At 42.7% G+C, this 25887-nt stretch overlaps 1 protein-coding gene across 1 annotated transcript in view; it reads right to left on the bottom strand.

Annotated features, from left to right (window-relative positions):
- Positions 1–10165: 10165 nt before the first annotated feature.
- Positions 10166–25887, bottom strand: part of LOC130163510 (thyrotropin-releasing hormone-degrading ectoenzyme-like) — a 147151-nt gene continuing 131429 nt past the window's right edge. The window contains exons 17-20 of the mRNA XM_056367772.1: positions 21607–21774; positions 18335–18475; positions 18137–18218; positions 10166–14903 (exon numbers count right to left, since the gene is read on the bottom strand). Of these exons, the coding sequence (XP_056223747.1) occupies positions 14751–14903; positions 18137–18218; positions 18335–18475; positions 21607–21774 (544 nt within the window). The 3' untranslated portion in view covers positions 10166–14750. The remainder of the gene's footprint in view (positions 14904–18136; positions 18219–18334; positions 18476–21606; positions 21775–25887) is intronic.

The raw sequence follows: 25887 nt of genomic DNA, 5'->3' as shown, positions 1-25887 counted from the left end.
ATAAGAAGGTCATTGTTATATAAAAATATCACCTCAGACCAAAAGCTGAACCATGTGGCTTCCTGTTATTTAACTCACCAACAGTCCCTGACTGTCCTCGATAACCTGCAACTTCAGTTTCCTGCTACAGACACTGATATTACGTTTTAGCTTTAAAGCTCCTCCAGTGTAAAGGTCTGTGTCCATGTGTAGTGTGATTATAGATCAGCTCTAGCTTCTATATTAATACTGTGAAAGTATCAAAGCCTCAGTCCACAGAGAAATGCACACAGCCTGTATTCAGAAACTGAGCCTTAAAACCAGCCGTCAGGACTTCTGGCACTTTGTGATGTCACAACAAAGCAGTCACCAAGCCCCGCCCACCTGGACCCACCATCCAAACCTTGCAGGATTTGGGGCCGATTTCACAAAGATTAGTCAGACTGTTTCAGAAAAATAAAGACTTACTCATTTTAAGCCAAAAACAGACACCTTACCCCGCCTCAGACCAATGTTACCATGGTAACATCAATGACACCTGTACTGACCAGCAGCAGCCAACAACACAAAAAAACAGAAAACCACATGATTTGTGGTTTGCCAACATTGTTATGGAGAGAGCAAAGAGAAAGGAAATAGTTTTTAGAGACGCAGCCATTTTTTCCAAATCTACCTTTTTCGCTTTTAACGTTTCACTCTCGGTTTTTCAAAGTAAAACATCCTTGTAACTTCCTTCTTCCAAAAGACAAATATTTTCTACTGCAGTAAATGGGGCTGAGAGGTTGGATGCGGATCCTCGGTTTTGCCACTTTTGAAAAAAGTATGAATTTACCCCGAAGCCATTGTACCACAGTCCAGCTCAAGATAGTCAAGAAATAAACTGCTTTGTGCATCAGACTCAGTCTATCTGAAGTCTGACTATTTGTTATATCTAAGAGTCGAAGTCTGTTGTTTGTGAAATCTTCTTATGGATAAACAGTTCAAATAAAACACAGAAGAAGAGGAAATTATGGGATATGCCGCTGTGCCACATTTCAGTTTGAAAACTCTGGGGTTGTGTTTTAGTCTGGACATCCACGCTCACTTTCCTTCTTCCAAATCGATGGTTTCCGCCGCCAATTTTTTTTTCTGGATGAAGCCAGAGCCTTCTGTGTTGGCATGAGCCTCATTCAAATGAATGTGGGCCTGTGTTTTTTCAGCAGGGCTGGTCTGAACGCAGCCTAATGAATTGTGAAATAGGCAGTTTAAGTTATTGGTCCGTGGGTAATTTAAGAGCAGCTTGGGTCTCATGTAGGTTTTGTTCAATCCTGGACAAAAGTTTATAAATATACTGCAAGACTGTTTATTTTTTTGGACATGTATTTAATGTTGAATCAGTTTGTGGGTGGAGCAGCTGGTGGGTCTCCATGTGCCGGAGTAGTCGTGAGTAATAACTTTTTGTCAACTAATTTGAGACCACAAATGATGTTCTCTCCTGACACCTGCCCAGCTCTGCGCCAAACAACTTTCACATCAATGATAATGTAATTAAAACTTATTTATAAAAAATGAAATAAGCTGTAAATGTTAGCTGTAGCTAATACACTGTGTTGTTTAACAGGTCAGACTAATTCACAAACTTATCCAGGAAGTTCTTCCCATTATTTTCTCTCCTTTTCTTCTCACACAGCTGCGAGATGAGCTTCTCATTTATCTCCAGTTGACACATTAACAAGTGCAGATGGATTTGTGTCTGAGTTTACACCAATTAGAGTCTTTGTTCTGATCCACCTCCACAGTTTCCTTTGTGTTTAGTCTGAACACAACTTCAGGTGATCACATGTCAGGTCCTAATCTCTGCACTGCTGTTAAAGATCAGTCAGTGATGGTGGCACTAATGGACCTCCATACGCTCACGACTCCCACAGTCAAGTTAGTTCAATACTGAAACTTTTAAACTGTGGTCAACATTCGAGACACACACGCGCACACGCACACACACACACACACACACACACACACACACAGTGTGTAGTGATGTCAGATTAATTGTGCTGTGGTGCGTTCAGGGCCTCGGGCTGCAGATAGAACCTCAATCATCCATCAACCCTGACTGCTGATATAATTACTACACACACGCGCACACACACACACACACACACACACACACACACACACACACACACACACACACACACACACAGTCTGTCATTTTCCTGTGTTTACTCCACTTGTCTCGGGGAAACAACCAATTTACTCTGAACATTTCAATTTACCTCAAAGCTCTCTCTCTCTCTCTCTCTCTCTCTCTCTCTCTCTCTCTCTCTCTCCGTCAGCCTCACTCTATCTTCATCCTGTTTGGCTGTGAAGTACATGATCACTTGTGATCAGTACTTAATTAATGTCTAGTCAGTCCATGTTTCATATTAAACAAAGTAAAATACAAAATCATTGATTCTAACAGAAATTGAAATGTAGATTTTGACAGTGTGATTAATTATCTATGACTGGAATAAAAAATGATTTATTTTAAAATGACTGAAAGCTGCACAGAAACATGAGCTTTCCTCGCTTCTTATCTACAAAACATGGATGTTTTTAAGTTAATGATCTATTATTTTACAGCATGGTCCTTATTCCTCACTGCTAATAACACGATCCTTTAACCTGGCACCAGACCTCTGAACCAAGATTCATCTCTGATTTGTTCAGTAACAGTAAAATGAGTCATAACCTTCATGTCTCAATCAGATCTGTTCAAAACCACACCCACAGTTAGATGAAGCCGATCAGCTGATATTTTGAGTCTTAATTACTTAAAAAAACAACAGTTTCCATCTTAACTTTAACTTTATTGCTTATGTAGTCATAAATATCTAATGCCAGCAACAACAATACTCCATCAGGAAAAGACTGAGGCTAGCTCTAATAGTTTGAATAAAATGGAAATATGATTTTATTTAACTAAATATATTTATAGCCACATATTAATTCAGCTATAACGGAAATTGTGTTGCAATTTTGAGGGAAGAAAAACTAGTTAGGAAAGAGCAAAGTTAGTTTAAAGCGATGGATATTTAGTTGAGACAGATATCTGAAAGTGATTATTTGTTTTCTTTAAATTTGGGAATGGCTGAAATATTTTTCCAATGTTTTTTTTCCCACCATATTAAACCAAACAGATGCATTCAGTGTATTTTTAATTTAGCCAATAAAACTAAAGCATTGCAGTTACATTGAATTACATGTTTGTGCAAAAACTACTTTCATAATGGCTTTATAACTGTTTAAACCACAATATGAAGGGATAAAAACAACATCGTTAAGAGGAAATCATGGTTACTATGGAAACAGTGACACGTCAACACTCATAGTGCTGCTGTTCCCGCGCTGCCTCACATATGTTTAATATAATAGTTTCCCCAGTTACATTCTGTTGGAAAAACTTAGAAAAACTTAAGATAGCGCCGTTAATAAAGTTCACCTTGTTACCTGCGACCGTTTAAAGACGAACTACGTTTTTATTAAGGCGTTAAAGCTTAAACGTGCTATACCTGGTTAGATCGGTTATAGTCTCTACAATCCAAGTATTCAGTTCATTTTTCAGTAACCGTGAGCACATTAGTGTAATTCATTCACATTTACCAGCATCATAAACCAGCAAGCCCTCGCGGCTCTCTTACCTGTGACGGGGTCCTGACATCCGGGTTTCCGGGTCCAGTCCTCGGTTATTTATATTCCTTTAAACAAAAATCAAAACGTTTTCTCATAAAAGTATTCCAAGTTGTGAACATCATCATGCGCTAACTGCCGCGCGACATTACTCTCGTCACTTCTTCTCCCGCCGTTTCCTTTCCATCCGGGTACCTGACAGCAGGTGTTTGTTGTGGTTAGCTAACCGGCTACAAAATGGAGATCTCCCCTTTAAAAGCTCCGCGCGGACGTCTCTACGAACCTACTGCGATTGGCTACTGCCTCTGTCAATCATTCGCACTCGAAGACAGGCATTTGCCCTGTCCAATGAGAGCAGGGGGGGGGGGGGGGGGTTGGGTCTTTCTGAGCCAATGCTGATTGGCTGAGAAGGTGAAGGAGGAAATGAATGAGAATGAATGAAAACGGTTAAAACGCTTCAGTTCTTTTTCGACTGTTTACATTAAAGAATTAAATCACAGTTTGTTCATCTTGGACTTTTAAACAAGCACATTTTCTGGAACTAGAAGATGTTACCTTCTTCTGGTATCAGATTTTTCATTTCATAGGTGAAAACTACCCAACATTTTTTTTTAAATTATTATTAATAAACAGGTCGTGTATGAACTTTTTTCTGAATTAAACCAGAACAGGATCTTTCACCAATCTGAACCAAGAGCTGTGAACAGAACCATAAAACAGTTTAATGAAGCCGGAGTCACGACGAGTTAATGTTTTACTGTGACATCAGATATTTTATTGGAAAACAAACAAGTTGTCTGTGAACATTTTCCTGATATGGTCAGCATCAGTACGTTTGTGACTTGGCAGAGAGAAAATATAATCCAATAATTGTATAATTGTTGCTGTAATTTAGTTATAAATAATGTAATGTTGAGGAGAGGAGGTCGACTGTGGGTTGAAAACTGGATTTGAACTATATTTTGTTCTGGCGAGACATACATCACTGCAGCAGAGTGAGACATCTTCCTACAAGTGTGTGTGTGTGTGTGTGTGTGTGTGTGTGTGTGTGTGTCTTCAGCATCCAGACTGACCACATTAATATGCAGATGTTCCTCTGGGTCTCAGCTCGTGTTGTGGAGTGCGTCAGCGCCTCGTCTCCAGCTTCAGTTTCAAACAAAGAACTTGAACGTCTCCGTCACTCTGTCACATCAGTGTTCGAACGCTGCTGCTGCTGCTGCTGCTGTCGTCACACAGATTATTACACACACATTTCACTTTGAGTCAGAGAGACAAAAAAAGATTTCAAACCATTTTCATGCTCATTGGTAAATCTCTAAATCGTATTTAATGATCACAGACTATAATCACCTCCTGGTGTAAAAATCACATTTCTTTGGGAAACAAGTGGAAATATTAATGAATTCAAAATGTAACTTTCTACAAACAATACTTATCATTTTAAAGAGAAAGCTCCTCTTCAGGGGATTGTTGGACATCTGGACCAAAATCCATCTCTGAACTGCTCATAACTGGATTATAGATCATGTATTATTGATTGCGGGTGATTGACTAACATTTGCTGGCGGCTCATTAGACAGAAATGTCACACTGATGTCTATAACTGCAAACCTGATGACTTCCTGAAGTGACGCGCTGGAGGAGGCAACAGGAAGTTCTTTTAATGAATGACCGATAAATGATCTGTAAGCTTTAATAAATGATTTCTTAACTGTTAATTTACTGTTACTGTTATTTATTGTTCTTAAAGCCACAGACTCAAAACATCTCCTCATACAAACACACTGCCCGCGACATCCTCCTCCAACCTTCACCGGTCCTGTCAGCTGTCCGTCATGTTTCCATGTCACTCATTTTGTTATTTCACCAAAAAACTAGAACCACCGCCTCACGGTTGTATCCCTCCGCCAACCGCTGACCAAAAAGCTGCAGGATGAGCGGTCACAGTCTCTCATCCTGAGTTACAGTGATGAAGCACGGCCAGAAGTGTTTTTGCAGAACATTATGATGTCACAGTGAAGTCGACCTTTGACCTTTACGACAGATGTAATGAAATTCCCTCTGGGCGTTCCTGATATACTGCATTCACAAGAACGTGAGATAACTGTGACCTTTGACCTTTGACCACCAAAGATCCTTGTGACCAAGTGGACTGTGCTGAGAAATCATCACAAGGTCAAAGACATATTTACAGCTGAGCAGATGTTGTACAGATGTTCTCCATCACGGTGAACAGACGCTGTCATCGTTCGTCTGACTCCAACACGTCATCAGGATGACACGAGCGAGAACTGTAGCTGCTGACACAGTGTGTGTGTGTGTGTGTGTGACTGTGTGTGTGTGTGTGTGTGTGTGTGTGTGTATGTGTGTGTGTGTGTTTACTGGATGAACCTCAGCTCAGTTGTGCATTTTCCAAGTAATTAAAAATCTGCTGCGACCTCTGAGAAAACTTTTGTTTTTACGTGGAAAATCATTTTTGCTTTGCAGACTTACACCAACTGTAGAAGGCTGTGTGTGTGTGTGTGTGTGTGTGTTTGTGTGTGACTTTGTGTGTGACTTTGTGTGTGTGTGTGTGTGTTTGTGTGTGACTGTGTGTGTGTGTTTGTGTGTGTGTGTGACTTTGTGTGTGTATGACTGTGTGTGTGTGTGTGTGACTGTGTGTCTGTGTGTGTGACTGTGTGTGTGTGTGTGTGTGACTGTGTGTGTGTGTGTGTGTCTGTGTGTGTGTGTGTGTTGACGGTGGATTAGTTTTCTCTCTGACAGCAGCAAAACAAGGAAACAAAGATAGTGTCACAGAGACTCCTCCTCCCCTCACCTCCTTGCCTCCTCTCTCCTTCCCCCCTCTGCCCCTCCCGACTCCTCCTTTCCTTCCCTATCTCCTTCTTTCCTTCCCTATCTCCTTCTCTCCTCATTCCTCTTCACTTCTTCCTCTCTCTTATCTTTTCTCTTCCTAATCCTTGCTTTCTTCTCGTCTCTCTCGCTGCTTCATTTCAATATGAATGAAAGTTGAGCTGATTTTCCTCGAGGCGAAACACACACACACACACACACACACACACACACACACACACACACACACACACACACACACACACACACACAACAACAGAGTATTATAACATTTCACCGCAGCGACAGATTTCTGGACTCTGAAGCTTTTGGTCGTTCATGGTCGTCAGAGGAAGAACCTCTGGCCTCACACACACTCACCTGAGCGATGCTGTTGCTTTGTAACAGCTGGATGTGTAAACATGTAGTGAGCCTGGCCCATCTACAACATGACAGTCAGGTGTTACACATCTGGACCACGTCTGGCGCACACGGAGAAGAGTGTTTCTGTAGAAGCTGTCAGCGTCACACTGAGGAAAAAAACTACTCAAACTTTGAGAATAAAGTCGTAAAATTGCAAGAATAAAATGTAAAACGTAACATTTCCAGAGACAAAAAAACAACAATATTAAGGCCAAGTTGAGGAAAGAATAAAGTCATAATATCTCAAGAAGAAAAGTCATAACATCGCAAGACTGAAGTTATAATTTTATGAGAAAAAAGTCGTAATATTAAGAGATTTAAAACATTTTATAATTTTGAGGGTTAGGGCGACATCGAGGGGAAAATCAGAAGCTTTAAATGAGGAACTACTTCAGGTTACACAAATAAGGAGATTCTTCATCTTCTGGCTCGTCATCATCATCATCATCATCATCAGTTTCAGAAGTTCATTCTTTGCTCTCTGACTTTTCTCTGTAGCTGAGCCTCCTCGTCTTCCTCATCTTCCTCGTCTTCCTCGCTCCTTCAGACGGCGCCGGACAGTTTTGAACCACAACACTCTGTTTTCATGCTTCAATTATTCAGGATTCCCATAATTCATTCTGTCTTTCTTTTTTTTGTTAAAGTGTCTTTTTAACTTTTCCTCCTCTGAAGTGGAAACTGGGTCTTCAGTCCTCGGCCTCATTAAAGCGTCTCACCGTCACACGGCGTCACTCGCTGCTGCTCCACGCCGCCACGAACCGCTGTTTCATTACTTCACTGTTTCTGCTGGTCCCACTGACTGTAGTCAAGCCGTTACCGTGGTAACCGGGATTATACTTGTTATCAGAAAATTATTACAGTTTTTTCTCTCTCTCTCTCCGTCTTCCTGTCCTCCATTAAACTGTGAGTGTGTGTGTGTGAGTGTGTGTGAGTGTGTGTGTGAGTGTGTGTGCGTGTGTGAGTGTGTGTGTGTGAGTGTGTGTGTGAGTGTGTGAGTGTGGTGTGTGTGTGTGTGAGTGTGTGTGTGTGTGAGTGTGTGTGTGTGTGAGTGTGTGTGAGTGTGTGAGTGAGTGTGTGTGTGTGAGTGTGTGTGTGTGTGAGTGTGTGTGTGTGAGTGTGTGTGTGTGTGAGTGTGTGTGAGAGTGTGTGTGAGTGTGTGTGCGTGTGTGAGTGTGTGTGTGTGTGTGAGTGTGTGTGTGAGTGTGTGTGTGTGTGAGTGTGTGTGTGTGTGTGAGTGTGTGTGTGTGAGTGTGTGTGTGTGTGTGAGTGTGTGTGTGAGTGTGTGTGTGTGTTATCTAAAATGGGATTCCTCTGAACAGACACTTAGAATAATAAGAACCTACAGTCTGCTGTGGTTTCTCTTCCCTCCTCTTCCTCTCTCTTGTTGTTGTTGTTGTTCTTCTTCTTCTTTGTTTTCTCTCCCTTTCTTTCTTCAGTCCCTCGTTTCTTTCTTTTCCTCATCTTATTTTATTGTTACCTCCCTCCTTCTTTTCTTTCTTCTACTTTCTTTCTCTTCTGATGTTTCATGAATCCTTTTCTCTTCCTTCCTTGTTTTACATTCTTTCTCTCTGTTTCATTCTTCTTTTCTTCCTCTTCACTTACTGTCTTTACTTTTTCTTTCTTCCTCCTATCCCTTTTCTTCCTTCTCATCCTCATCTTCCTCACCCCTCTCTTTCCTTTTGTCACCCTCCTCTTCCTCTCCTTCAGCTCTTGGTGATGAACTCACCTTTTTACCTGAGAGGAAACAAACCAATCAGTTTGTAGTGAAGTGACAGTTTGTCTCTTTATCATTCAGAAAACACCCCAGTCCTTCTCCATCTCTCTCTCTCTCTTTATCATCTGTTTAGTTCATTTCTCTCTCTGTCACATCCTTTCCCACTCCCATTCATCTCAGTGCACACACACACACACACACACACACACACACGCACACACACACACACTTAAATACACACATGCAGTGTAAACTTGCAGTGTGTATTCACAGTGTGATTTCCCAGGATGCCGTGGGAAAAACAGGGGAGTCGTTCATCACTGAGAATGAAGTTTAGAGAGATGTCTCACACACACACACACACACACACACACACACACACACACACACACACACACTCTCTGCCCTGAGCTCTGGAGGTTGCCGGTTTGAATCCTGCCCCTGTCGCTCTGTCACTTTCTTCTTCTCTGGAGTTAAATAATGAAAACTCTGCCAGCTGCAATTTGTCCTGATATATTTTGGAAAACTGGGCCACCTCACGTTCGCTGCTTTGTTTCCATGGCAACCCGCTACCATCAACGGCACTGATACAGAGTGTCAGACACTTACTACACTACTACGACCAACTTCTCTGATCTACAACCGCCGTCGTCTCTGACACAGTCGATGCTTTAAGCTTCAGTAACGAGCTCACGTGTGAGTAGCTCACGAGCAAAAACCAGACGGGAAGTTTTAGCCGTGACGTTGAAGAGTAAAGACCTTCACCATCATCTGACAACATAAACCCCCATCAGGGAGGCGTGTGATTGGTCCCAGACTCATTCTGCAGCAGGAAGTCGAGTCCAAACATCCAGCCAGAGTCATAAAGAAATATCTACAGAGACCAGGAGAACAAGGAGTCAGTCTGGGACCATATGAAAAAGTTGAAAGTATGAGTTTGTGAAAACGTAATTTTCATGGGAGAAGTTAACTGCAATTCCCATGGTGCATTCTGGCAAGAAACATCCAATCACCAAGCTTACAGTTCTGTCACATGAGTTGCTGAAGGCGGGCGGGAGCTAAAGGTTAATCTACGCTGTTGGGAGAAATTAAAAATAGTGGGAACATGTGTAGAGTGGGGATAAATGCTGCGTTCAAGACGATGGGAACTTTGGAAACTTCTGAGTGGGAACGTCAGAAACAACATGGATGCTCACAGCGCCGTCATCACATCAGTGGCCGATCATATTAATATCAATGAAGCTGGAGTAGACTGGTGGGCTAATATCAATTATTACAAACATCTCTTGTGAAAACAACATCAATATATTAAGAATGTAAATATATCACATACAACAGTAAATTAATTGTTTAATTAACAACAGAGGACGCAATGATTGTTGTAAATTTCCGCCAAAAAATTGTACCTGTTCATGTGTTCAAATCCGTAATTTCCAACTTTCCAACGTGTCATGAACGCAGCAGACCGGCCCCTCCCACTTCACAACTCCATAAAGCTCGTTCAAGGATATTATTAAGGGAAAACTTTACAGTTGTAATTTGCAGTAGGGACTCAGAGTGAATCACACACAAGGTTAACCATTTTAATATTGTCCAATCAGAAAACACAGGAAACCACAGCAGGGCAAACAGGAAGTAGGATTAAATTCTTCTGTGCAACTTCCCGTCACATTTTGGTCCCAAGTCGGCCTCATCATCATTATGATCATAATCATGGCGAACACCATCTTCGTCAACATCTTCAAATTCCACATTTTAAACATCAGGTTCGTGTCAGTTACAGTGTTTGTTTGTACATGGGGCAGATTTGTCGTGTGCTTTGTGTCTGTAAACCAAATTTCCCTGACAGGACATTAAAGATTCAAAATGCACTGAATGATTAGCATAATAATTATAATAATACTGATAAGCTTTTTCACATCATCAACAATTATCATTACTGACTCCACCATCATCATTAGAGCTACCGTCAGCCTCAGTCCTGATCGTAATCATAATCATTTTAATTATCATAATTTTAATTATCATGACGGGCACAACAGTCTTCATCGCCACCGCTGCTGCTGTTATCTTCATCGTCGTCGTCTTCGTCACACACACACACACACACACACACGCCCACGCACACATCACTGCACACACAGCGTATAGAAGCAGGCGGGCCCATTAATTCATATATGGCTCAGTTATTAACATCAAAGCCGGATCTTAACAGAAGAGGAGTAACTTCAAAAAAGTCTGTTCAATAGGACGGAGGTTCAACGCACTGGACTATTTTCCAAAAGTTCATTATGAGTCGTTTTATTCATTTTCCAAAAGTTCTTAGAAGTCTTATCTTTGGAGTTGGGCCCCCAAAATTAAATTCATACAGGTGGATATTTCCGGTGCTTTTTGTGTCCAGCTCAAGGCGCCACAGTTCAGTCCAACAAAACTCAGAGGAGGACAGAAGATATCCACACCCTGGGAAAATCCATCGTAGCATAAAATCCGTCATGCTGTGAGACTCTTGTAGAGTCCACTATACTGTACAATCCATGCTGCTGTTGATCCACAGATTACATCACGCCATCGCTGAGTCTGTTGCGTCGTATATCCCGTCACATAGCAGAATCCGTCGCTGCCAAAACCCAGTGGACAGTTTTGGCTGTAAAAAGTTGTCACTGTAAATGTCTGTCGCACTTTAGAAACCATCAAATCCATCGCAACAAACGATTATTGTCCACCGAAGAATCCGTCGCACTCAGGAGCCACCATCACGCCATAAAAATTCATCGTCACATAAAGTCTTTATCCGTCACACGAATAATTCACCAGACTAAAACAAATCACAATGTAAAGTCCATCACTCTGTCCAACCTTCAATCGAGCTGTAAAAGTCCACTGATGATGAGCGTCAATCCGCCACGTCCCCACACGAACAGTCATTTAAAAAGCGGCATCATCTGCGTATAGTGACACTCAACGTGTTTCTCTAAGCTGGATCGTCTCAGTCGTCTCGTCGGTCATTTCCTTACCCCAATTTTATTATCCTCCATTTTAAGTCATCTCATTTATTCTTCCATCTGGGGACAGGAGGGTTGACTGAAACTAACCACTGAGAAAAAACGTAGTGCTTGTTGTTGCGACTTTAGTTTCTATCCAGCAGCTGCAGCTGATCTGTTTTCAACCAACACCTTCTGGGTTTTGTGCTTTTTGTGAAACCACAGAGACTTGTTGAGTTTTTTTTATTTTTTTTATTTCTTTTATTTGGTCATGGTTTTGATCTCCAAGGTTACACTCAGTCAGAAAGGTTGTCACGTCGTTTACAGTCCCCTGACTCCTCTCGGTTTCTCTGTACAGTCTCTTCTATCTGTCAGGTCCTTCTTAGTCCGACTCAGGAGTTACTGGCAGGTTTTACGAGGTCACTAAATCAGGAGAAACTTCACTGGCTGACAGATTTTATGTGTGTGGAGTTTGGGCAAACTATTTTAACATGTGGTGTGTCCAAAGTCGTTCTCTATTTCTGTTTAATACCATGTTTACTTTCTACCATTTGTGACTGAACTGTAACTGTGTAATATATACTTGTTAGGGTAAAAATGGTAAGAAAAAAAATAATGCCCAGAGCATTTACGTTACTTTTTTTTAATACTAAAATCCTTCTGTTGACACTTGTGCACATTAGTGATGCGAAATGGTGACTGTAATCTTTATTTACAACTAAAGTTATGACTAAAAAAAGAGAAGCGAACACGTGAACAAAGGAGTGGTTGCTGACACTGTTAAGTTTGACATTTGAAATTAAGGAAGAGCAAAGCTTAATGCCCTGGATCATGTGACCTGTGCGTTTGTAATTTATGGGAATATTATTTCTGTTTTGTTTCTCTTATTAGAAAAAGGTAACGAAGAAGAAAATACCAGTTAGAAGAAATAAGGAAGACATTTGGCAAGAAGCATCTTATTCTTGTTCTGATTAAGTTTTCTGTGTTGTAAAAATCGACAATTTTGGATTATCTTTCTTTTTAATTTATTTGGTAGATTTTTCTGTGGCTGTTTTGTGTTTGTTCTGACTGCGATGCACTTTGTACACTTGCTTTCAAAAGTGATTTTTTATTTTGTATTTCAATAATCATTTGGTTGTTCCACTTAATATGAGGTAGGAACATTAAACGTACATCCAGTGTAAAGGTCTGTGTCCATGTGTAGTGTGATTATAGATCAGCTCTAGCTTCTATATTAATACTGTGAAAGTATCAAAGCCTCAGTCCACAGAGAAATGCACACAGCCTGTATTCAGAAACTGAGCCTTAAAACCAGCCGTCAGGACTTCTGGAACTTTGTGATGTCACAACAAAGCAGTCACCAAGCCCCGCCCACCTGGACCCACCATCCAAACCTTGCAGGATTTGGTTTCTCTGAGTGTTTTTACCTGAAATCTGCTATATTTTTATTGGATCACTCAGAAAACAGTCAGCCAATCAGAAGAGAGGAGAGCCTCCTCTGTTCTGATTGGCTGACTGAAGGGACTATGGGACCTTTAAGTTTATAGATTGCACAGGAGACACAGTTCAATACTTTTCATGAGAGACTATAAAATAAAAATTGGATCTTTTGTTCAATTTTACGAAAGGATTTTCTGTAAAAGCTGACAAACGTTTCATTTTCAGGTTTATTGATCTAACTTCAAACAAATTATTAAGTCTTGTCAGATTCTGTCTCCATTACAGTTTTCCTAAATCCCATCATGCCTTTTATGTGAGAACATTGTTTCTGCCTCGTTAGTTTGTTTTCACTTTTAACCAATTTTCTGCTTGTTAAAAAAAAGACCAGAACATCACAGCTCTTCAGAGGAAAAAGATTCTTCCACATGTGGCTTCTCTGTGGTCTGGAGCTAAAATTTTGAAGTTTATCATGAGCTTTTATATTGAAAGTACATTTCTGAAGCTGAGCGCCAACAAAAGCCTCTGAAAACCAGCTGATATTTTCCCAAACTGCTGGAGTTTCTTGATCATGAAAAAACATAACGCTGCTCTTTAGATTCAAGCTGAAGCAGTTTGAACGCCGCGGAGAGTTAATGAGTCTGAATGAGTCCCCTGAGAGCTGTGATCAGAGGACAACGAGTCCATGTAGTGTTAATTACAGCTCAATGATCGACATCCAGCTCACTGCTGGGAAACGTGCCTTTTACTGTCAGCTGGTTCAATGCAGCTAACGCAGCAACGTCTGGTTTACACTTTCATGGGTCTCTGGTTAGTGAGAGATCTGAATTTGAACCGAGAGGGGCTGAAAACACTTTGGTTATACAGTCAAAATACAGAACATTACAGAGATGAATGTGTCTTCACTGTTCCTTTAAGAGTGATACGCTCTGGGTTCTGCTCTGGTCCGGTTCTCATTTTCAGACCTTTAGCTCAGACATGAGAAGCTGTCAGGCAGACAGCAGGACAGCGAACTCACCGCATTGCTCAAGGGTGTTTTGGCTAATTGCACAGCTGCTAATGTGATTAGAAGCTTTGGCCTTTAACATCTGTGTCAAACTGTTGTTTTGTTTTGTTTTTAGAGTTTTATAATAAACTGTGTCAGCAGGGAGAGTTTGAAGTGCGCAGTAAACTCCATAAAAACAGATTTGACCATATATAGAAGTCAAAAAGCAACGTTAGCAACAGCCACCTGCTCCTGTAATGGTTGATTTAGCCAATTTTCAAGAATTTTCACATCATAATTATAAGATATTGACGACATTTGGAATAATATATCAAGTACTTAAATGTTTAATGTTAAAAGTTTGAAAAGTTCGTCTGTTATGATTTAAATTCATGTCTTTTCTCTGTAGCTAGTTTTGAAGCTAGCTGCTAGTTAGCAGACTGAAGCTAGTGACTTAAAGGCTAGCTCTCAGCTTTATTCGTTTAAATGTGTCTTTACTTTTTCACAGCACAGAAACCAGTTTAACCACATCAGCCACTTGTTGAAGAGGTAAAATAATCCATCTGAAATTAAAAAAGTTTAAAAACAAAACCAGTAGAGAAACCAGCTGAATAACCAGTCAGGTCGGTCTTTCTCTTCTCATCCAGTCATTTGTTTCAATCTATCTGACTGCATCTGTAAGCTAGCAGTGCATTAGCGTGAGCTTAGCAGTCAGTGTGCAGTCGCTTCGCTCGAGCTAGCTGGCGTAGCGTTAGCCGAGGGCGGGGCCCGGAGGTTTGCGCAGCCACTGGTAAAACTGGCGTCGGTGGAGGCGGTGCCAGCGCACGTTGCCCTCGACGATCTCCAGCGCCCGTGGCAGAGCAGGCCCCGCCCCCACACCGCCGAACTGGATGAACTCCTTTAACTGAGATAAGAAAGGACAAGAAAGAGGGAAAGACAAGGAAGGAAGGAAGGAAGGAAGGAAGGAAGGAAAAGGAGATGACAGATAAAGTAATTAGAATATGAGAGTTTTGAAAGAAAGAGAAATAATCTCTGCCCCCCGATGCTAAAGAGTTCATCACAACATGCTGGTGATTGACGTCAAAGCCTGCAGTTGTTCAGATACATGCACTACATGGCCAAAAGTATGTGGACAGTTGTATTATACACACTGACATTATAACAGCCTTTTGGTTTCAGACCTTCCACCAGATGTTGAATCTGATCCTGGTGATCAGACCTGGCTCACAGTCTGGGGATAAGCTGACTGGGGATAAGTGACTTAACTGTATTATTTTTATATTTTATATCTCGTGTGTAGAGCTTGGTCACACGGTATCCAAGGTAACGATGCAGCTATATAAAGGAACAAGTCGAATGAGGCCTGTTTCCCTCAGATCCTGAAGTGCTTTATAACAAAAGTCGATGAAATGCAAATGTTCATCCATTGATTTTTACATCTGTTAGCACCTGCTAGAAATTGATGCAACGATTAGGTGTCCACATACTTTTGGCCACATAGTGTATCTTATTTCAGCCCCAAACCCTCAGGCAGTCATCAGCTTAAAAACCACAGGATTCTTGATGTTTAAGTAAAAGAAGAATTTCCCTTTTAATGACAGTTGAACAGAAACATCACGGCAATAAACTGCGAGTCATTAAAGCTAAACTGTCTTTTAAAGGGTTGATAACTAAAGAGAAACTTGTTTTAAAGGTTCGTAATTAGAGGTAAACTTGTCAGCATGAAAGACGACATATCAAAGTGAAACTTTGCTTTAAAGGAAGGTAATTAAATGGAAAGTTTCCAGCGTGAGAGGTGAGGTATTAAACTTAAAGAGACTTTCTTTTGTCGATAGAGAAACTTTGTTGAAGGAAGAAGAGAATTAATTTATTTTTTTTCAAAGTTAAGGACTGAAGAGGAAACTTAGTGTTGTTCAGAGTTTGACAGATTCAGCGAAGCGCGGGAGGAAATCCATCCCTTCAACTCACTTTAATACAGTTCATATCGTTAACTCTGCTTCTCCCTCCTTCTCCTCCATTCTACAATTTCACTTTCTATTTCCTTCAACTCTCCTCCCTCCTCTTCTCCCCTCTTTTCTCCTCTGTGAGACACATTTTCAGATTTGCTTAGTGGGCGGAAGCCGTCTTTACTTTTCTCTGAAAACATTTTCAGGAAAGCAAACACACACAAAAAACGAAAAGCACATCATTCTTTTCATTTGCTGCAGTATTTGTATTCAGGGTTCTCATTTTAATTCACGGTGGTTTTGTTCGGAGGCTTCTCTGACACAGAAGCCCACACTGAGGCTGCTTTTTCTTTTCTTTTTGTTACCACATCAAGACAGAAAGTATTCATCAGGAAAAAAAAGCGTATTATTCAGAAACACGCACGACTTTCTTTTGTGGAAAATGTCAGGTTGTGAACGTTGGTAAGTTGGATTCAAAACAACCATTTTTCTGTCAGTCCTCTGTAGCGTTCGACCTCTCGCTTGTTCCTCCTGCTTTCATTTTATTTCTGTCTCCTGTGGGTGAAGCATCTCTGGGTTTCGTGAAATTCATTATACCAAATAAAACGTGTCCTAGCAGAGGAATTAAATGACGGGCGTGATGATAAAGTGAAGATCCTCTCAGCCACAAAACAAGCATAGATGCCTTTACGCTGATTGCATTTCTTTCAGTTCACATCACAGAGGTTTGTGGAAACCGTGTGAGCAGATTATTAAACAATAACTTCTCTGATAATAATTAAATGTTCTTTTCTCGTTTTCAGGACAACACAGGCAGGAACACGTCAAAATTACACAACAGAGCTTTTCAAAAATGTACATTTTGTAGTGGTTAATTTTAGAAACGAGAAATTCAGTTTGTAGCTTCAGTTTCCCTTTTTCGTCTTGTTGTTAAATCCATTTCACACCCTGCCCTGCAGTAACCCCTGGCTTTCCCGCCTTTCAGCCTCCTCTTCCCCATCCACCTACTCACCTGTTCCCAATTCTCTAATCGGCTCTTAGTTTTATTTATACCGGCTCGCTCCCCCGGTGGATTGTCTGTTGTGTTTTTCGAACCTGCCCATTTTTGGACTTTGCCTTTTGCCAGATTTACCTGCCTGTTACTGACCGCGGTCCATCCCCCCACTTTGCCTGCTGAGCCCAACCAAAGGTGAACTGATCTGAGCTCAGCAGCATTTGAAGACAGACGAGGTTTTCTCATTTCAAAAGCTCCTTCAAATGCAGCAGAGAAACGCACGAAGACGTCCAACAGGTCCAACGTATCCCAAGATTCATTGCGCACCGGTAATAAACAGAGAGCCTGAGGATTACACTGTTAAACGTAAGTATTGTGTTTCAGCTCAGTTCAACAGTTCACGGTACAACTGCTAAAACCAAACCTGAAGAATTTGAGAAAAAAAGTTAAGTGTTGTCAAAGTTGCTAGGCAACAGGAGCTGCAATTTGTGACGCAACGGTAAGGAGCGGGAACAGCTGGTGACGCGAAGCGAAGACCAGACCGTCCTCTAAAACCTGAGCCACGACTATTTCCTCCCTTGGTTTGATTAAAACGTCAGAGTCCAGCTGTTGTAGGAAAGTGAAACTCTGCCCTTAAAGAGAAAACATAGTTTTGGGTCTTTTCGTGGGATTTGAGATTTGACTTGAAATGAAAACTTCCACAAATGTAACTGTCGACGCCGACGAGTTAAATTAAATAAAGTAGAGTAAATCAGGAAACAGGTCATTACTCACTGAGTCGAACAGAATCTATTAAAGATAATCGAACACAGGATATTCTGTCATCATCATCGATTGTGTTAATATGCGGGAAAATGCGCTTTGTCAGTGTGTCATCATTAACAAGGTCAGCAGGATAGGATTTCTGCTGCGTAATGAATGCAGGCCTCACGCCTGCATTAATAATATAGTTTTATTTCTTTTTTATTAGCTCAGTGCACAGAGGGTTGTTCCACAGGTCAGCGGGTCCAGATGCTGCAAGCTGAGCGGCTAAATCTGCTTTTATGAGACTGTTTTTACTCCTTCTATCTTATTGCTGTGGAGCTTGTTAGAGTTCAGGTGAGACAGGAGGTCAGAAGGTGGGAATCTGCCCCACAGTGTCAAGAACCTCATTGTGTGTGTGTGTGTGTGTGTGTGTGTGTGTGTGTGTGTGTGTACCTCATTGAGTTCTCTCTCGGTGTTCAGGAACTCTGTGACTCCACTGATGAGCTTTGAATTCATGAACAGCGCTTCGCCATAACTGAGACAGAGACAGTGACGGAGATCGTAAGTGTTTCCGTTTGTCGTTCGTCAACAATTAAAGTTCAACAGTAAATCACGAACAGCTCCTCCAGCGATCGGCGCTCTGTCACTCACCGGGCGTTGAGGACGTCCCACTTTTCTCTGAAGTATTTCCAGGCCAGGTTTCGACCCTGAGGGTTCCTGCCCACGTGGATGATGACGTCGATCACGTCCTGCTCTGGGACCAGGTCTGAGGTCAGAGACAGGTTCAGTAACCTGCGAGAGACAGACACTTCTTCTTTAATGTCATCTAAATGGAGCCTCTGCATGTTAGCATGCTAAAGATTCTCCTAAATAAACTTTAGCATGCTAAAAATTAGCTTATTGGTTGTACATTTAAAAATGTTCACATAGGCCTGAATGCGCTCGTTTTATGCCATGCTAAAACATTAGCCTGTAGCATATACCTCAAAATGTTTTAGCATATTAGCAAACATCAATATGCTGTTTTTTTTATTGTTAACATGATAAAATATTAACTTGTGAATCACTTTAGCATAGCATGTTTTCTGTGAGTCAAAGTTACTTTTACTTTACTATCATCCTGTAAAAGTGTGACCACATTCATGGTAATATTTGTGTAAAATGTTAGCATGCTAATGTTTCATAGCAAGCTAAAAATTTAGCCCGTACAGTTTAAGTTTCTTCAGCAAACTTGCAGACATCAGTAAAGTTTAATAACGTGATGTGGGGGATCTTGTTTTAGCACAACTTTTGGTATGGTAAGTTAGCTACTAAAATATGAGCCTAACTTATATTAGCATAGTGGGTGTGATCCAATTGATTATAATACTGTAAAATGCTAGCTAATAATGCTAATAGCATGCAAATATAGCAAACATTTCAGATGTTTTAGCATGCTTAGAAAATATCAATAAACTGTATTAACATGCTAAAAGATTAACCTGAGGATTTGAGTTTAGCATGATCTTGTATTTTAAAAGTTAGGACGCTAAAATCGTAGCCGTGGGTTAAATCTATTCTAAGTTTTAATTATATTTTAATGGTGGAAATGTGACTCAAGTGTAAAATGTTAAAATGCTAATGATTACTAGCCTGCTCACCTATTAGCGCTGCATCCTACTCTTACAATGTAAATAACATTTTACCATGCTAACGAATCTTAAACAGTAAAAACTGTCCCAACCTAAAATGTGAAATTATATATTTGGGGAAAAGGGGAAGAAAAAGATGATTAACAATTATTATTTTTCTGTTTCATCTCTGTAGCCAGTCGTCAGGGAAACAACAAATCAAGATGCCAAACACACAAACAGCAGCTGTGTATCTGCGTCTGTAATTTGGGCAGAAAAGGTCAAGTTGTCTGATGTTGTCAAACAAGTTGTCGCCCGGCCGTTGACATTTTGTAGTTTTTGTGTGATTGTTATGAGTCACACACACACACACACACACACACACACACACACACACACACACACACACACACAGCTACAGTAATCTGATTACTCCCAGATGGTCCGGGACGGGGGGAATTGAGGGATTAACAGAAAGTTCGGCTTCACAATCCTGAGACTTCAGACGTGTGAACACAATAATCCAAGTTTCCAAAGTGTTTTTCCAACAAAACTGATGTTCACTCGTCCAACAGTTTACCTCCATCTTTCTTTCTTTACTTCCTGTTTCCATTTTTTTATTTGTATTTTTCTGTCACACCACCCTGTGTGTGTGTGTGTCTGTGTGTGTGTCTGTGTGTGTGTGTGTGTCAGCTGGTTGTTTGTAGCGGCCGTCTTTTCATTAAACCCCAAAATCAATTTTCTCTCTCTTTTCCCACAATCCCTCTGTGCTGAAACCATTTCCTGTGTGACCAATCAGTGTGAATGTGTGCTGTGGTTAGAGTTTTTTTGTGTGTGTGTGTGTATTTGTGTGTGGTATTGATTTTCCAGCCACAGTAAACTGTTCAGCAATCAGAGAGGTAGTACTGCATGTTCAGATAGCAGTTATCACACACACACACACACACACACACACACACCAATGTGTCTCACTGTACAGTTTTGAGTGTGTGTGAGATCCATCCTCACTATTTTACTGAACGAGAGATAGTGGCAGCTTACTCCCGATAAATTACACCGCTGATAACACACACACACACACACACACACACACACACACACACACACACACACACACACACACACACACACACACACACACACACACACACAGGGCTAGATTTATCTACATGTAAGGCCTCGGGCAAATTGCCAGTGCACTTTTCATTCCAGTCTGTAGAAACCTGCAGAAACTTACTGCAGATAAAAAAACATTTATTGTGCGTTTGTGTGTCTGCTCCAAATAAAGTTTACTGAATTGAATAACGAAGTAACAGCTGGACGATCACGTTGCTCTGTGTACGGATGTCTAAACTCTAAGCTAACACATTAGCCACACAAACGTTATGTTTACAGCTTGTGTCGCCCCCTAGTGGCAAATAATAATCAATTACTGCTGCTTTAACTTTTTCCTTTTATTCTCATAAATGATAAAAAATTATATAATAAGAGAATCTTCTCTTTTTGTTTCATGCGATGTGAAGTGGTGGAGGAGAACTGATCGTTACCACGGTCACCTGTTAGCGGGCAACAGCCTCCAGTCGGGCCTCGTTGTGTAATTTGGTTAAAGACCATTTTATTTAGGAACATCTCCGAGGCCCGTCTCTAAGGTCGTAAAATCAGCACATAGCGCAGCTGATTCGTGCTTCAGTGTTTCATAAAACACCAACAACCGATCGAACGGCGGGCAGCTGTGACTCAGGAGGGAGGGTTCGATCCCCGGCTCCTTCCAACCAACCAGCAGCAGCTGTGAGACTCACAACATCCTGACAGAGATAAAATCCTTCTGCCCTCAGCTGAACAGCCGCCATCTTTCTTCCAGCTGAGAACATGGACTTCAGTTCCTTTGATGAAACCCTGATTACACATGGAAACACTGAAGGTGGAGGCCAACACCTGCTCACCTGCAGGCGTCAGGGGAAACAATAATAATACAGAGTCCACTATGTTTTTTAAGGAAGCTTTTCCAGCATTGACCAAACTGACCCGCCCCCTAGTGGATCTACTTTTTAATCCACCTGGTTCATACAACGTGCACAGGTGTTGGTCTACACCTGTATGTCATTAAAACAGCAACAGATCAATACAAATGCAAATGAATTTCTTCTTGAAACCGCAGAGACAGTCGGAGGAAGTCACATTATTAGATTCTCAGAGGGACGACTGGGACTGAGATATTTCTAACTAATGTTAATCAATGATATTGATTAGTGGAGCTGCAAAGGGAAACAGTAGATACAAGGTTTCTGACTGACACAGCAGCGTCATCTGTACCTGTTGAGGAGGAAGGTGTTGTCGGAGCAGGTCAGAGCCTCCAGCAGGATCTTCTTCTCTGAGACGGCGTTGGACGAGTGGAACTTCATCCAGATGAACTCCCACACGTCCTCGTCCATCAGACTGACGCCGGTGCAGTAAACGATGTCTCTGATGTTGGGAGGAATCCTGCGGAAGACACGACGCAAAGCCGTCAGGGCGTTACGGCGGCAGAGTCCAGCACCTGCGCTACCTGTTCCTGTTCTACCTGATGTCATATCTCTGTTGCACGCAATGCGACGAGATGATGATGATCGTTACCATGACGACTGGTGCGAGGAACGAAAGTGTGGAACCCGAGAACAAAACGTGAATTCTCCAACGACCATTAATGAGGTCACGCTGTGATGTCACAGCGACCGTGACCTTTGACCTTTGACCATCAAATTCTGAACGGGTTCATCCTTGAGTCCAGGTGAATGTTTGTGCCTCGAGGTGTTCCCGAGAGGTTGACAACCAGGAAACATCAAACCTCTGTCCACAGCTGTCGTCATGGAGACATAAAAACTGTCCCTCACTTCCTCTCTGTTGGCGCTGGAGCTGCAGTGTACAGTATCAAACAGGAAGTAGAGTTACTACAGGTAACTACTGTATCTGCGGTTGGCTGCTTTGTACACTGACAGTACGGTACACACACACACACACACACACACACACACACACACACACACACACACACTCCATACCCCAGCTGGTCGGTGGCCTAAATCATCAGTAAAGCAAAGAGGTGAATATTTCCTACACACTATAATGTGTGTGTGTGTGTGTGTGTGTGTGTGTGTGTGTGTGTGTGTGTGTGTGTGTGTGTGTGTGGTGTGTGTGTGTGTGTGTGCGTTTGACCTAAATTGTCAATAAACCAAAACTAAAAACTTTCATCACAATACAGTGAGCTCAGCTGGCAGGAATATTATATACTGAATTACCACACACCATACGAGAATGTGTGTGTGTGTGTGTGTGTGTGTGTTTATATTTTTTGTGTGTGTGAATTTATAATGTGTGAGTGCAGAGTGAGTGATGCAGGGACAATTACATCATTCACCGACCTGGGAAATCATTTTAGAGATGCTCCACTTAAGAGCAAGCTTCAAAACACACACACACACACACACACACACACACACACACACACACACACACACACACACACACTGGCTAACTTCCACATTACTGCTGACTGTGGCATTAAAGTGCTTCTCAGACAACAGCTGCCAAACACTGTGCTCTGGAGTGTGTGTGTTTGCGACTGTGAGTGTGTTTATCCAGATAATGTGACGTCGATGAGCCTCCACCAGATTATTTATCATGTAAAACACAACGTGCTGCTCCTGTCTCCTGCCTCCTGCCTCCTGCCTCCTGCCTCCTGCCTCCTGCCTCCTGCCTCCTGTCTCCTGTCTCCTGCTTCCTGTCTCCTGTCTCCTGCCTCCTGCCTCCTGCCTCCTGTCTCCTGCTTCCTGTCTCCTGTCTCCTGTCTCCTGCCTCCTGCCTCCTGTCTCCTGCCTCCTGCCTCCTGTCTCCTGTCTCCTGCCTCCTGCCTCCTGTCTCCTGCTCCTGCCTCCTGTCCCTGTCTCCTGCCTCCTCCTGTCTCCTGCTTCCTGTCTCCTGTCTCCTGTCTCTGCCTCCTGTCTCCTGTCTCCTGCCTCCTGCTTCCTGCCTCCTGTCTCCTGTCTCCTGTCTCCTGTCCTCCTGCCTCCTGTCTCTCCTGCCTCCTGTCTCCTGCCTCCTGCCTCCTGTCTCTCCTGCCTCCTGCTCCTGTCTCCTGCTCCTGCCTCCTGTCTCCTGTCTCCTGCCTCCTGCCTCCTGCCTCCTGTCTCCTGCCTCCTGCCTCCTGTCTCCTGTCTCCTGCCTCCTGCCTCCTGCTTCCTGTCTCCTGTCTCCTGTCTCCTGCCTCCTGTCTCCTGTCTCCTGCCTCCTGCCTCCTGCCTCCTGTCTCCTGTCTCCTGTCTCCTGTCTCCTGTCTCCTGCCTCCTGCTTCCTGCCTCCTGTCTCCTGCCTCCTGCCTCCTGCCTCCTGCCTCCTGCCTCCTGCCTCCTGTCTCCTGCCTCCTGCCTCCTGTCTCCTGCTTCCTGCCTCCTGTCTCCTGTCTCCTGCCTCCTGTCTCCTGCCTCCTGCCTCCTGCCTCCTGCCTCCTGCCTCCTGTCTCCTGCCTCCTGCCTCCTGTCTCCTGTCTCCTGTCTCCTGTCTCCTGTCTCCTGTCTCCTGCCTCTGCAGCCGCTGCAGTTGTTTCTAATAGAAACTACTGTGATAATGTGAGTTTTTCTCTGTAGAATATAAAATGGAGGAAGAGAGTCTCTGGAAACCTCCAGATGGCTCTGATCCCATTAACTAACACACACTCTGAGTGTGTGTGTGTGTGTGTGTGTGTGTGTGTGTGTGTGTGTGAGTGTGTGTTTTAACAGTCTGTAGAGGATGTTTTATGTCCTGAAGCTCTTCTCTTCCTCCTGAAATATCTCTCCCTCCCTCTCATTCTTCCTCTGCCTCAGCCTCCCGCTCTGACAGTAAACATGTCTCTCCACCATCTGCTCTGTCTGTCTGTCCATATGTCTTCCTGCCTGTCTGTCTGACTCCGCCAGTCTAAATGTCAATTTGAATTTTGAGAATCAGTCGGGCTGATGGAACATTTACAGCTGGTGACGGAGTCAACACGAGCTCGGTCAGGTGTCTAAACCCTGACTGAAGAAGCTGCCGTGCGACCGCCGCATAAACTGCTAAATCCAAAATCATCCCAGACGTGAGACCTGCTGCTGAAGAGCCTTCACTTTCACTCCACACTGACTTTTCTTCTTTTCTTTTGCAGCCACTATCCTGAGAACCAGCTGTCCTGTGAGCAGCACACCCCCGAGCTCCTGAAAGCAGCTGGACAAACTTACATTACAAGACGGGCGACCATCAGCCGCCGCGGCTTAGTGCTAACGGCGAGGAGAGGGGGAGTGAGAGGGAGTAGATACCCTGCAGGCTTATGGATTTGTATGTGGATGTATGTCCTTTAATTGCTCCGTAGTCAGGCCACGTATAAAGGACTCAGACCAGCAGGTTCCGCTCAGTGCAAACTGGCTTTAGGTTCCTAGTAACCAAGAGTCGCCCCGGGAGCCTGAGCCGAGCTGGATCCAAGCAACTCTCTATAAGCTCTGACCATATGGTGTGTCGGCGCCATCGCAGGAGAAAAATGTGTTTCTGAAGAAACTAGAGACGAGTGTTTGACTTGAGCAGAAGAAGTGTGAAAACAGAAGTCAGGAAAAATGATCATTGTCGCTGTCACTTAAAGTAATATTCACTTCGTGCTGGTTTTCAATGGGTTTCAGTTCGGGTCCAAAGTATAGAAACTTTTTAAAGCCCAGGAAGTTCATTACCAACGCAGCAAGGCAGGTGTGTGGGGGTGTGGCTTCAAAGCTCCTCCAGTGTAAAGGTCTGTGTCCATGTGTAGTGTGATTATAGATCAGCTCTAGCTTCTATATTAATACTGTGAAAGTATCAAAGCCTCAGTCCACAGAGAAATGCACACAGCCTGTATTCAGAAACTGAGCCTTAAAACCAGCCGTCAGGACTTCTGGAACTTTGTGATGTCACAACAAAGCAGTCACCAAGCCCCGCCCACCTGGACCCACCATCCAAACCTTCAGACCGGATGAAGCTTTAAGACCTTTGTCAGTTTATTATGATTATACGTTGCACACACAGACGTGATACCAGCACAGAACTACTGAACACAAAGAACAGAGAGTAGATGGTTAATGGAGATCCAGCAGCTCATTGTTACCCCCCCCCCCCCCCCCCCCCCCCCCCCCCCCCCCCCAAGACTGATTCAGACATGGCTGCAGCCGCACTAAGACAAATTTGAAAACTGATCTTTTCTGATTCATTTAGAAGGTTCATTTATATACTGATTATATACCCGGTGGGACGTGATTAATATTCCAGGGGGAGGTAGGTGTTAAAATATTAGCTGTTCTCCGCAGTAATTACACTCATTGTTCTGGAAGGTATTTCAGACCCGTCGCGTTACAGCAGGTGGTTCCTATCACCCTCAGGAGACGTGCAGGTGTGACACCGATCTGCTGTCTGACTTTAAGTCCTTTATCGCACATGCAGAAGAGCTGATGTACAGAGGATTTTATAGGTGCTGAATGACACTCAGATAACTGTGGCGCCGGGTCAGACGAGGTCTCTCCTCACGAGCGCTACAATGAGAAGCAGCTTTGTAATTTATACCTAGGAGGAAAAGGCACATACATGTGCTCTGAG

The sequence above is a fragment of the Seriola aureovittata genome, chromosome 22 (assembly GCF_021018895.1).
Source record: "Seriola aureovittata isolate HTS-2021-v1 ecotype China chromosome 22, ASM2101889v1, whole genome shotgun sequence".
NCBI lineage: Eukaryota > Metazoa > Chordata > Actinopteri > Carangiformes > Carangidae > Seriola > Seriola aureovittata.
Note: the sequence above shows the minus strand (reverse complement) of the source record. Positions and strands in the feature narration are given on the sequence as shown.